Source organism: Protopterus annectens, chromosome 4.part0 (genome assembly GCF_019279795.1).
Source record: "Protopterus annectens isolate FY-2018-M chromosome 4.part0, PAN1.0, whole genome shotgun sequence".
Classification (NCBI taxonomy): Eukaryota; Metazoa; Chordata; order Ceratodontiformes; family Protopteridae; genus Protopterus; species Protopterus annectens.
The window spans coordinates 1,059,421,364-1,059,435,533 of record NC_056733.1 but is presented as its reverse complement, the minus strand read 5'-3'; the positions used below and the strand labels follow the sequence as shown (position 1 = coordinate 1,059,435,533).

The following is a 14,170-nucleotide window of genomic DNA, read 5'->3' as shown; positions in this document are numbered from 1 at the left end:
CCCACCATTGAAACTCCTGTTGTAGGCAGGGAATAAGTGGCATTACCGTTTCCAAACTGTGACAGTGTTGAGTCCAAACACTTTTTAGGTACCATTGTAATTTCCTCATATGCAGTCTGGCATATGGTATTAGTAGTATGCAGGATGCCATGAACCCCAAGGACTGCAGAATTTTTCTGTCAGTGAGTTGGGTTTTTGTTGCCATCAACTGAAAGTACTGAGTCAGTTGTCTTTGCTCGTCTGGCGTGAGATGAGCCATCTGGGCCGTTGTATTTAAGCTGGCACCCAGGAATATCATCTCTTGTGAGGGCACTAGTTTTGACTTCTTTTCGTTTACTGTGTACCCTAGGCAAATTATCAATCTTTTTACAAACGCCAGATGCTTTAGAAGAATGTCCTTGCTCTCTGCTTGAATAAGACAGTCGTCCAAGTAGGGATATATCCGAATTCCTTTTTGTCTGCAAAATGCAATTACTGGTGCCAGGCATTTTGTGAAGACCCTGGGCGCAGTAGATAAGCCAAAGGGCAGTGCAGAGAATTGGTAATGCATTGTGCCAGCTATGAATCGGAGGTATCTTCTGCAATTTTGTCTGATTGGGACATGCAGGTATGCCTCTGAGGTCCAAAGTAACTAGCCAAGCCTTCTTGCCCAGCATGGGAAGAAGTTGCTGTAGTGTCGACATTTTGAATTTCGGAACATCCAGGTAAGTATTTAGAGTAGATAGAGCCAGTATGTGTTTCCAGGCTTTGTCCTTTCTGGGGACAAAGAAAAGTCTTGAGTAAAATCCTTGTCCTTGCTCCTGTTGTGGCACTTTTTGAATAGCTCTCATGTCCATGAGGGCTGTAATTTGTTTTTGTGCCTCTGCCCACTGATTTTGTGGCAAGTCTGGCATTCCTTTTGGCCTTGGTAGAGTGTGAAAGTGGAACCTGTAACCTTGAGACACAATATCCAGAACCCATTTGTCTTGGGTGACATGCCAATTTTGTGAAATAGCTAGTTTTCCCCCTAAAGGAGATGCCAAAAGTTAAGTGCTTGGCATTTGAAATGGGAAGTCATTGGGACCGTTTTCTATAAGATTGTGACTTGTCTTCTCCTCCTTTTGGGGTAGAAGCCCCGCAACTGTCATGGTCTGTAAGAGCCTTGGGGCTGAGATCTGCCTATTGGGCATCTCTATCTACCTCTTTGTGGGCTGACACTGGAAAGAACCAATTTTTAGAAGGCCAATTTCTGCTAAATCGAGATTGCTGTACCTGTAAGAAATCCTTCACTGTTTGCATAGATTTTGCCTTATCCTCCATTTTCTTTAATACCTCTTCTGCCTTAACACCAAACAAGATATCATGCTGTAAAGGAGCATCCAATTTTGCCTCAACATGATCAAGTAAACCTTGTTCTTTTAACCAAGCATGCCTTCGAATCACAGAACCTGTAACTGCGGCTCTACAAGAAGCCTCTAATGAATCAAAACCACATTGCAGAGTATGTTTTCCCACTTGTTCAGCTGCATGCAATAAAGCCTGCATTTCCTTATAGTCAGGACCTTCTGAGCTTGTAAGCATTTTCTGTTTTAACAGAGACATTAAATATTGTTGGTATTTAAGCATGTGGAACTGGCAATTTAAAGCCCTTACTGCTAAAGTTGCAGAAGTGTAAACTTTCTTCCCCCATCTATCTAATGCTCTATAATCCCTGTCAGAGAGAACTGGATTTTTAGCAGTGGAAGTCTTTACCCCTTTGGGACCATGGGAAATAGTTTCTGGGGCAGCAGCAGGGTTTTTATAAAGAAATTTGAGAGAGTTAGGGACTCTGTAGTATCTATCTGGCTTGACTGGTGCTGGGGGCAAAGAATCAGGTGTTAAACTGGATTCAGAGAACACATCATCCACAATGTCTAACATAGGCAGAACAGCAAGGGGTCTGTGCTGAGGCAATAAAAGAAAATCTGAGCCTTTTCTTGGATTCTGAATAATCCTGGCTCTCCCAATGGAAATGCTCCCTCATGGTATGTAAAGTTTCCCCAAAATAGTAATCCTCAGGAGGAGAGGCTGAATGGATTGATTCTTCAGCATCAGAGTCCTCATAGGGGGGGGGGTAAAGAGTATCCTTGGTCTGAAGAGGAATCAGAAGAAATGGAAACCTGGTCAGAGGACTCAGTCTGTATCCTGCCTAGGCCTTTTATCAGGAGGGGGATGGGAACCCCTGATCAGAGTAATTAGGCCTCCGGCCATTTTGAGCATCTGTTTTTTTAGGCATGGAAGCCTGTCCAGGTGAATGCTGTACTTGTTTCTTTGTCTTTAATGGAGTTTTAGACTTGGTTGTTGTTTTGATGGTAAGCTGTCAAGGTCTGAAAAGACCCTCAGAAGCCGATGCCTGCTCAGCGTAAAAAAAGCTCTTACCCAAAAGACCACACATACCCTTCACTAGTGGCAATTCTTGGTACTCTATCCACTCTGCCTCTGGTGGAGAAAACCCAAAAGCTTCAAATCCTCCACCAAAGGGTTCTATTATTGCTGACTCTGCGATCGCACTCGCCAAGACGGGCTTGGCGTCTGTTACAATACAGCTTTCTCTTCAACAAACGTACAACCAAAAAATTTCTTCCTGCTGCATGTCTGTACAGGTTACTCATTAAGACAAAGCAGTGGGCATGGAGTTAGGCCTAGAACAGTGCAGTATCCTACCGGTTGAGGAACAGCAGCTAGGAACGATTTAACTCACTCAAACCATAAAAAGATTCAAAAGTGAAATACGTACCCATAATTGCGCATAGATACCGTCCTGAAAACATCTTGGCTATGTCCACCCCATACACCCTAGGAGGAAAAAAAAATAAGTTAGTTTTGTGCTTATACAAAACTTATCTTAAAGATTTCAATTCCATTAAAAGCACCCCAAATCTATAGCCAAATCTTTTTTTTTTTTTTTTTTTTACTTGTTACTTAGTTGGCTGCATTTCATAGCTTAAACATGATGAAAGTAAAAAGTATAATTAGTCTAATTCACAATCACAAAACTGAACATGTGAAAACACACCTCTAGTTCCACTACTGCTCTTAGTTTAACACAGACTGATCCTAGAGGTAACAAATACAAATGGCAGAGGGTGTGGGTGGAGTGAGGAGGGGGCAAGAAAACAGAGCACACTCCAAAAGACTCAGAAGTGCACCATTCACTTGACAAATCACGTTTTTTTTTTTTTTACCTGAAATGATACAGAGCCATAATACAAGGTATTGATACAATATAAAAACTACAGGATATTAACTTCTCACACCATGAAACCTCTACCAGAGTTTACAACTGCTGACCAAGTACGCCCAGCAGGGAAGTGTGCGATTACAGAGTGTACCTTACAAATGTAGACTACCTAGGAGAATCTACAGCTGCATTACAAGCTCCAGAACATAACTGAAGGGAATGAGAGAACAGCATTAACAATCACCTTCAGAGCTGCTAAGAATTTCCTGCACGTGAAAGTCGAATTCATCTAATGTCCATTTGAAATACAAGATCTCCAAGTAACACATGGAAAGAACTATAAAAACTTTGTCAGAAAAGGGCAGCTCAAGTAGCAATGGCTCTGCTGAAATGAGCCTTAGAAACAAGCAAATTTGTCTTCACACTACTGCTGTCAACAAAAACCACACAGGCGGCTATAAACTTTAAAACTTCACCTTTCTTACTTTCCTTGCCCTAGCAACCAAAACAAAAACAGTTACTCTCTAATGATGTGGCAGTCATATTTGACCATCTCAATCTGTGCAAATCGGTCACGCAAGGATAACTTCAAAGATTTTTATGAATTTATGCAAAGGTCATCCTATCCTTACGTAATACAATAAAGAGAAGATGCATGACAAAGCAGTGCTCAAATATAAACCTGGCTGACTAAGAGTATCTGCCTTTAAGACACCACTAAGTAATTGTCACTACAGGAAAGGGACAGAATAAGACAACAAAACAGACTCTGAAAAATTAAGTTTCTCATTTCCAACACACTACTGGGGGTCAACTGTTTCACAACTGACATGCGCATCTGTATCAGCAAAACTGCTACATTTCCTTTAAGGAAAAAAAAATCCCCCCAATCAGTAAAAACAAAATGAAAACTCCAGCAAAGCTCCACTGAGTGACCTCCCAAACCTCTTGTTATCAGAGGCACATGGGATATATGCAAATGATCCTTATGAACATCAGGTGTTTCAGCTAATTGGCAATTCCGAATGCCCATTACTTGTTTGGTCGTTTTAATGGACAATTTCAGGCCAATAAAGCCAAACCCCACTAGCTGTGGATATGCATATTTCGGCCTTATGACCTCATCAGCACAGCACAAGCAGTGACCCTAATGATAATGGACATCAGCTAATTATAACAGCCCTGTGATTAAAATGCTTAGTCAAACGCTCTCCTTGTGCTGTGCTGATGAGATCATAGGGCCGAAATATGCATATCCACAGCTAGTGGGGTTTGGCTTTATTGGCCTGAAATTGTCCATTAAAACGACAAAACAAGTAATGGGCGTTCAGAATCGCCTATTAGTCTGACTAAGGAATCAAACCCCAAGCATCTCAGTTCCATCACTCACACAGTACAATTACTAAGCACTTAAAATGAACTGCTTGGCATACGGCTTACCTACCACTCTTCAAAGCCATTTGACTACAGAAGTCTGAGAAGCAGGCAATCCAGTATTTGCAGCCATCCCTGCAAGCTGCAATGTCTGCTGCTAGACTTCTCTTACAGATAGCTTTGTACATCAAAACACTAATGTAAAGCACAGCTATGTAAGCAAAAGTACAGTTTTGTACCTACCATAAATGTAGATGTTCGAGTGCTAATACAGCTGCAGTAATCACAGATGGGTTTTCAGCCGTCAGGCGGTCCCTCGGTCGGCCGAATTCCAAAGTCTTGGTCCGGCGTCGGTGGTCGTCGCTTACTCTTCTGACGTCAGTAAGGCCAGAGTATACAAGACACAGTCGACGCCATGTTCTTCAGTCTTTCTTGCCCCAGATGTCAGGTGCCCCCAAAAGGAAGGCAATACATAAATAAGGCTTATCTACATATGCAAGCAATGCAATGTAATGCAAAATCAGTGTAAGCAAGCAAATAAAACATAGCAGGATAACCCAGTCAGGTGGTATGAAGAGGTTGTTAGGCCCCATGCCTTTACCAAGTGGGGAAGGAGGGAGGGAAACCTGTACTGCAGCTGTATTAGCACTCGAACATCTACATTTATGGTAGGTACAAAACTGTACTATGTTCTTCGTGCATTCAGCTGCTGTAATCACAGATGGGTAGAGTCCCAAAGCTATGCACAGGGTGGTAGGTACTATGAGGAACTGGGTTGAGCCAGAATGCCCTGCAAAACAGCAGTGGCAAAGCCTGCTCTTGTTCTGGAATATAAGGGTAGGTGGTAGTGTTTTGTGAAGGTATGTACAGAACTCCAAGTGGCTGCCTCCAAAATATCCTTAGTAGGAACGCCTCTGAGGAAGGCTGTAGAGGTGGCTGTGGCCCTCGTGGAGTGAGATCTGATACCAGTAGGGACAGATTTCCCATGATAGGAACAAAACCGTATGCAGTGGCCAATCCACTTGGAAATGGTCTGTTTGGTAACTGGTTGCCCTTGAGCCCCTACGGCATAGGACACAAAGTTGTTCTGATTTCCTGAAGGACTTTGTTCTGTCCAAATAATAACGTAGCTGCCTATGGATGTCTAAAGTGTGAAGCAGCCTCTCCCCTTTGTTTTGAGGGTTAGGATAAAAGGTAGGTAGGTGTATGGCTTGATTTAAGGCTACCCTGGATACCACTTTTGGCATAAAAGATGGGTTGGTACGAAGGGAAACCCTGTCCTGATGGAAGATGAGGAAGGGCTGCACCGACATGAGGGCCTGTAGTTCAGAAACCCTACGAGCTGAAGTGATGGCCAGAAGGAAAGCTGTTTTCCAGGACAAATGTTGCAGATCTGTTGAGGCAGCAGGTTCAAAGGGAGGCAATGTTAATTTTTCTAGTATGTAATTAAGGTCCCAGGCTGGTATTGGTTGCTTCCTTGGAGGTCTTATATGCTTAGCCCCTCTGAGGAACTGTCGTAAGAGTGGGTGAGAGAATAAAGGAGGATCCGTGTTGAATTCTGCAGAAATGGCTGAGGCATGTATTTTTATGGAAGAAAATGAAAGTCCACTGTTCAGCAGTTCAGCTAGGTACTGTAATACCTGAGGCAAGTTCAGTTTTCTAGGGTCCTGGCCTCTTTTCTCATTCCAACAGCAAAACTGCCTCCATTTTGCGGAGTAAGCTTTTCTAGTAGATGGTCTTCTGGCCTCCAAAAATGACATCCTGCACCTCCTTTGAGAGTAGGGACTGTTGTGGTGTCAAGGAATTTTCCATGCAGCGAGGTTGAGTGTTTTCAGCTGACTGTGAAGAGTTTTGTAGCTGTTCTGAGTCAGTAGGAGAGGCATTAGAGGCAGGAACCAGGGAGGAGTATGTGTTAGGCTCCTCAGGAGTGGATACCAGTGTTGCCTTGGCCAATCTGGAGCAATCAGTATCATCCTCGGTTTGTCTGTTCTTGCTTTCAAAAGCACCTTGGGCAGAAGGGGCAGAGGTGGGAATGCATAAACTGTCCATGCTGTCCAACTGAACAGGGCGTCCACTTTCCAGGCCTTTGGATGAAAGGTCCTTGAACAAAACTTTCAGTTGATGGTTCCTGTGGGAGGCAAAAGATCTATGTCTGGCCTCCCCCACGCTTGGATTATCTCTGTAAACACCTGAGGATGTAACTTCCATTCGTGTGGATCTGTCATATTTCTGCTTAGTGTCTGCCAGTGTGTTTTCCAGTCCTGGCAAGTACTGTGCTTGAAGTTCGATTTGTCTTTCCAGAGCCAAGTTCCAAAGAGTCATGGCTAGTCTGCACAAGGGGTATGAATGTGTTCCTCCTTGTTTGTTTATGTACCACATTACTGTGGTGTCTGTTCTTATCAGTAATTGTCCTGGATGCAGGAAGTCCTTGAAAGCTGTAATTGCATTTATTACTGCTAGCATTTCTTTTTGATTGATGTGAAGGTGCTTTTCCTTTTGGGACCATCTGCCCTGAATGCACCTGTCCTTCATGTGCGCCCCCCAAGCGTAATGTGAGGAGTCTGTGGTTATGACTTGTTTTGCTTGAGGCTTGCAGAATGGAAGGCCTGTGTTTACTTGACATGCTTGGGCCCACCATAGAAATTCCTTTTGCAAACATGGAATTATTGGTATAATTGCTTCCAAACTGTGACTGTGTTGAGACCATAGATTTTTTAGGTACCATTGAAGTTTCCTCATATGCAGCTTTGCACATGGGATTAGAAGAATGCAAGATGCCATGAATCCCAGAGCCTGCAGGATTTTCCTTGCAGTAAGCCTGGTACGTTTTTCTAGTGTTTTGAAGTACTGAGATAGTTGCCCTTGTTTTTCTGGCGTAAGATGTGCCATCTGGGTGTTTGTGTCCAAGTTGGCACCCAGGAAGGTTATTTTCTGAGATGGTGTTAGTCTTGATTTCTCCTTGTTGATGGTATATCCCAGAGAAAGCAGTAACCGTGTCACATATGCCAGATGTTCCAGTAGTATGCGTTTGCTGTCCGCTTGGATCAGGCAGTCGTCCAGATAAGGTTAAATTTGTATCCCTTGAAGTCTGCAGTAGGCAATCACTGATGCCAGGCACTTTGTGAATACTCTGGGCAGTAGATAAGCCAAAGGGCAATGCAGAGAATTGATAGTGGATTGAACCTGCAAGAAATCTGAGGTATCTTCTGCAGCTTTGTCCGATTGGGACATGCAGGTATGCCTCCTTGAGGTCCAATGTTACCAGCCAAAACTCCTTGCCCAGCATGGGAAGAAGTTGCTGTAATGTGAGCATCTTGAATTTTGGCACGAGTAAGAATGTGTTTAGGATGGATAAGTCCAAAATGGGTCTCCAGTCGGTTCCTTTTCTTGGTACCAGAAAAAGTCTTGAATAAAAACCTTGACCTTGTTGGTGTGTAGGTACCTTTTGTATAGCTCTCATGTTAAGAGGCTTTGAAATTTGCAGTTGTGCCTCTGCCCTTTGATTTTGTGGCAGGTTTGGCATGCCTCTCATTTTTGGAAGAGTGTGAAATTGAAATTTGTAGCCTCTGTTTATAATGTCCAGTATCCATTTGTCTGTTGTGACAATATGCCAATTGCTTGCAAATAATGCTAGTTTCCCTCCCAAAGGTGCTGTCAGCTGAGACTTGCTTGGCATGGAAATGAGGAGTCACTGGGTTTGCTTCCTGTATTGTTGTGCACTGTCTTCACCACCTCTTGGTGCTGGAGATTGCCATTGTCTGCCTCTATATGATCCTTGCGATTGCCCTCTGCCCCTTGTGCGTCTGTATCTACCTCTTTGGGGCTTGTCAGTGGCTGGAAAGGACCAGTTTTTTGAAGGCCACTTTCTGCTAAAATGTGGTGGTTGGACCTGTAAGAAAGCCTTTACAGTTTGCATAGATTTGGCTTTTTCTTCCATTTTCCATAGTATGTCCTCAGCATTAGTACCAAATAGTACATCCTTTTGTAAAGGAGCATCAAGAAGTTTAGCTTTCACATGGTCAGGTAAATTTTGTTCCCTAATCCAGGCGTGCCTGCGAATCACTGATCCTGTAGCAGCTCTACTCAAGCCTCTAGGGCATCATAACCACATTGTAAGGTGTGTTTACCCACTTGCTCCGCACTATGCATCATATCCTGTAACTCTTAAACCTGGTTGTTCAGGTGGAGACATTTTGTTCCTTAATTGTGATAACAGGTACTGTTGATATTTAATCATATGAAACTGACAGTTTAAGGCCCTCATGGCTAGGGTGGCCGAGGTATATACCTTTTTACCCCACCTTTCTAGAGATCTGGATTCCCTTTCTGCAGGAAGTGGATTCTTGGCAGTGGAGGCCTTTAATCCCTTGGGGCCTTGTGAAATGGTTTCAGGGTCAACGTTATGGCCTTTGTAGAGAAATTGGTGAGAACTGGGTACTCTGTAATACCTATCAGGTTTTACTGGTGCAGGAGGCAGAGAATCAGGGATAAGGCAAGCCTCCGAGTAGACATCATCTAGAACATCCAAAACAGGGGGTATAACCAGAGGCCTATGCTGAGGTAACCAAAGAAATTCCCGAAGCCTTTTCTTGGAATCTGAAAAGTCTTGGCCTTCCCAATGGAAGTGTTCCCTCAAGGTGTGCAAGGTTTCCCCAAAAGAGAAATCCTCAGGAGGGGATACAGAATGGATGGACTGTTCTGCATCCGAATCCTCAAAAGGAGAGTAAGATTGTTCCTCTGCATCAGAATGTTCTGATGAAATGGAACCCTGATCAGATGAATGACATTCTTCCTCCACTCTGGGTCTCTTGTCAGGAGGGGGCTGAGAACCTCTGATAAAAGTAATTAGATCCTCAGCCATTTTGAGCATCTGTTTCTTAGGCATGTGTCCAGGAGATGGGCCCTGTGGAACAGGCCTCGAGGGATGCCTGGCTGCTTTGGATTTAGTAAAGGCCTTAATTGAAAAAGCAGATGAGGGCCTAAATACACCATGGGTGGAAGTGGACCTGTCCACATTAGTAGGCTCGACAATAGCAGGGGCTTCGGTTGTAGTCTGGGAAAGGGCCGAGGACCCAGCGGTCTCTGGTACAGAGGACACCGCCAAAGGAGTGTCGTCGGTAGTCAGGGACTGCAAAGGCGTCTCGCTGAGTACCGGGCCACGTGTAGCCTGTTTTGGCGTGGTGTCGGCGGGGACCGAGGGCCTCGCATGTCGGTCCTTTTCCTTGCGTTTTTTGGGCAAAACGGTAGTCGGAGTGTCAGACGACATTTTATAGTCAAAAGCTTTGCCAAAGTAGTGTTGGGCGAACTCCGCCAGACGCTTGATAGTGCGTTTATTGAAGGTAGCGCAAAAGCGACAGCCCGAGACGTCGTGGTCTGGGCCCAAACAAGGTATGCAAAGGGAATGGAAATCCTTATGCGGTACTTGCTTCCCCACAAGAAATACAATTATTAACTTTTTCTGACATCGGTCTGAGGCAAGAAAAGGTTCCCCAACGGGGTACTTAGCTTTAATGAAGACTTCGGTTCCAATTATTTTCGTAATTCAGGAGCTGGCCGACCGGCACTTGCCAACTGCTTCTGCTTCGGGCACCGCGTGGCAAAAAAGACTGAAGAACATGGCGTCGGCTGTGTCTTATATACTCTGGCCTTACTGACGTCAGAAGAGTAAGAGAAGACAACCGACGCCGGAACAAGACTTTGGAATTCGGCCGACCGAGGGACCGCCTGACGGCTGAAAACCCATCTGTGATTACTGCAGCTGTATGCACGATGAACATCTTACCACAATCAAGGTTTGATCAGATCAATGTAGCAGTGGCCGCCCAAGAGCAAAATCAAACCAGATGGTCCAAAAGGCTTTTTAGGGGGGCTAAGGCACCAAAACTTCAGAGCTTCCTCGCCTCAGAAAGAGGAAGCTAGTGCCCTACAAAGACAGTAATACCAAATCATTAGCTTTTCACCAAACTTAAATGTTAACAGTTTGCTAATTACTTAAATACATAAATTACTTCACACAAGAGCTGTAATCCCCAGTGTCGGAAGCACTGCCTGAACTTTAATATTCAAGCTGCAAAAACCAGTTGTGGGTTTTGTCTTCTGCGTTCAAAATCTTTAAATTGTCTTCTCTGCTTTTCCCAGTTAGGGGTAGTCACAGCAGAACTCTGATCTGCTAATGACTGGCAGTGAAATTTTATGGTGTTGAGTTGCCAGCCCGGCACCCAACCATCAAAGAAGGCACACCCACACACGCTCGCACCTACACATGTCTTTCAATTCATTCGACCGTGGGAAGGACATGCAGACTCCGCACAAAAGGCACTTCAGCCGAGAATTGAACTGGAGAACCTCTTGCTGTAAGGCGACAACACTAACTGCTGCACCACCACAGCCCTCACTGTGTTCAAAATCAAATCTGAAAACAAAAATTGCTTTCAAAAATGGTACAAAACTACCTTTATTTCTGCATAACCAAGTCATTGCATACACAAAGATGCACGTGAACACCTTATGCAAAAAAGCAATGGTTGTATTGCACCTTTATACACGATCTTTAAATCTCCCTGCCACTGCTTTTCAAAAGTGTTAGCCTGTGACTTGATTGGAAAAAAAAAAAAAAAGTTACATACTCACCATAATGTTCCACCTGTGTTGTTTACCTTCCATGACAGATGGGTTTGGTTCTGATATCTGAACAGACTCCGCCTTTACTGCAGCTCATGTCAGCAAAAAAACTGGAGCTTCACTCCTACCCAGAATCCCACTCAACTACTTAACATAGCGCTTGCAGAAAGTACAGAAACAAACCATACATCTATATTTATGTGTACACACACACAATAAGCCAATGGAAGCCTTATTTACTGTGCCTGAATATGTCAAGGATATATAATCTGCTACACCAAAAAATTCTTTGAAGGTCAGGGGATGGAGGAAGGGAAGTAAAGGATAAATGAAGACAGACAACAGATGGAACGTTATGGTGAGTACATAACTTTATCTGATGTTATCAACCTTCATTTTGTCCATTACAGATGGGACAGAGACCCCAGCTACCTAGAATCTTGGGTGGACTCATGGAAGAATATTCCTGACCACAACTGAGCCAAAGGATAATCTTCTCCTACAGATAAAGTCCAGTATGTAATGAGTAATAAAGGTATGGGGGGGGGGGCCCCAAGTAGCTGCTGCACATATATTGTCCATTGAAGCTCTAGATTGGAAGACTGCTGAAGTTGCTCTAGACCTTGTAGAATGTGCTTAGACAAGGTTAACTTGTTACTATAAATGAATAAAATGCCATCTTTCAATGACTTGGAGTAATCCTGCTGCCTGCTTTACCAAACTTTATACTAAAAAAAAAAAAAAGATGACTTGATTGTCTTAAGTCTTAAGTTCTGTGAAGGCAGAAACGTAATGGTCTATGAAGACTAGTAAATGTAAGGCAAATTCTCCTTTGCTGGGGGGGGGGGGGGGGACAGTACTTGTGTACTTGCCATAACTTGCTGTGTTATCCCATTTCATTATTCATCACATCTGGGTCTTGGATGCAATGCCTGACTTGATCCGGCACGTTAAAGAGCAGATTCAAGGCTCAAGCTCCCCCCACCCCCATAGTCCCTTTCTACCATCCAACCCTCAGTTCGAGTTTGCTGACCAAGGAAAGAAAAAGTACAGTGGTGTATACTTGCATAAATGTAGATGTTCCAGTGTATTCACTGTTGCAGTCACCACACTTGGGTTATCTGCCTGCAAGTAGCCCTCAGTCGGCCCAAACAGACTTAGTATTTCTGCGTCTGTCACTCCAGGACTGACGTCCGATTGTCAGGGGTATAAACAGGCAGCCGATGCCATTACATCAGTTTTTCTTGCCCCAAATGTCAGGAGCCCCCCAAATAGGGAGCTAAGTTATGGTGGGGAAAACACCACCAGTAAAAAGTAAATACCAATACCCCTGAAAGCGGTGAGTAATAACCATAGAGAGGACAGACAGAGAAAAACCAAGGGGCTGGAGGGAGGGAAGCCAGGACTGCAACACAGTGAATACACTCAAACATCTACATTTATGGTAAGTGTACATAACTGTACGTTGTTCTTCGTGTTTCACTGTTCTAGTCATCACACTTGGGTGGATTCCCAAAGCTGAAGCGTGGAGGCAGTCAAGAAGAATTAGGGCTGGCTAGTATGCCTTGTAGGACTGCTGTTGCAAACCCTGCCCTGGATTTAGAAAAGATAGGCAGGTGGTAATGCTTGGTGAAGGTGTGTACAGAACTCCAGGTAGCAGCTTCCAGGATGTCCCTGGTAGGGACTCCCCTGAGAAATGCTGCAGAGGTACATGTTACCCTACTGGAATGTGTTCTGACCCCCTGAGGGATTAGTTTCCCATGGTGCTTGTAGCAGAAATAGATGCAGTGTGCTATTCATTTGGAAATTGTGTTCTGAAATGGCCTTGCCCTCTGCCCCTGTTGCAAAGCTGACTAGTAACTGGTCAGATTTTCTGAAGGGCTTAGTCCCATCAAGGTAGAATCTGAGCTGTCAGTGCACATCCAAGGAGTGCAGGATCCTTTCTCCTTTATTTTAAGGATTAGGGAAGACAGACGGTAAATGGGTGAATTGGTTGAGAGCTACACTGGACACCCCTTTAGGCATAAAGGGTTAGTCTTGAGGGGAAACCCTGTCAGCATGGAAAATGAAGGGTTCCACAGCCATAAGTGCTTGTAGCTCAGACACTTGTAGCTGAAGTAATGGCCAGTAGCAAGGCTGTTTTCCACGCTAGGAATTTTAACTCAGCAGACACAGCAGGTTCAAAGGGGCGAAGCGTGACCTTTTCCAGTACAAAGTTAAGGTCCCAAGCAGGGGTGGATGCTCTCCATGGTGGCCTTAAGTTGTTTGCCCCTCTCAGGAACTGTTTGATTAGAGGGTGCGAGAAGAGAGATGGCTCAGTGTTGTAATGAGCCGAAATGGCCGAAGCATGTACCTTAATGGAAGACAGGCCTTTGTGGAGTAGATCTGCTAAGTAATCCAGGATTAGTGGCAGGGAGGGCAGAGTTGTGTCCTCGTCCCTTAAAGTGAATCCAGGAGCAGAACCTTTTCCACTTAAAACAGGAATTTCTTGAAATGGGTCTTCTGGCTTCAAGGACGTCCAGCACCTGCTTGCTTAGGGTTGCTGGGGGAGAAATCAAGGAATAAGCCAGGCTGCAAGACTTGTGGTTTGCAGTTGTGGATGCAAAATGTGTCCCTCCTGCTGAGAGAGCAGGGTTGGGTTCTGGTATAGGTGCCAGGGTGGCACCAGTGACAGGCTGCACAGGAGTGGGTACCAGTGCTGGCATAGACAGTCCGGGGCAATCAGAATTGTCCTTGGTCTATCCTGTCTTATATAGAGTAATACTCGAGAGAAGGGGCAGAGGGGAAGGCATAGATGGAGAGGTTTGCCTACTGAAAAAAGATAGGGCATCCACTTTCCAGGCTCTGCTGCGAGGATTCCTGGTGCAGAATTTGCTGCGAGGATTCCTGGTGCAGAATGGGGGAGGCCCTCCATTTCTGAATCAGCATTGCCAATCATGTGGGTCTAGGTGATTTCTGCTTAAGTCGTCTACCAGT

The 14,170-nt window shown here is 44.5% G+C and overlaps 1 protein-coding gene across 1 annotated transcript in view; it reads right to left on the bottom strand.

The window, feature by feature from the left end:
- Positions 1–14,170, bottom strand: part of HSPA9 (heat shock protein family A (Hsp70) member 9) — a 1,477,986-nt gene that overhangs the window by 1,344,069 nt on the left and 119,747 nt on the right. The window contains exon 2 of the mRNA XM_044068990.1: positions 2,756–2,814. Within this exon, the coding sequence (XP_043924925.1) occupies positions 2,756–2,814 (59 nt within the window). The remainder of the gene's footprint in view (positions 1–2,755; positions 2,815–14,170) is intronic.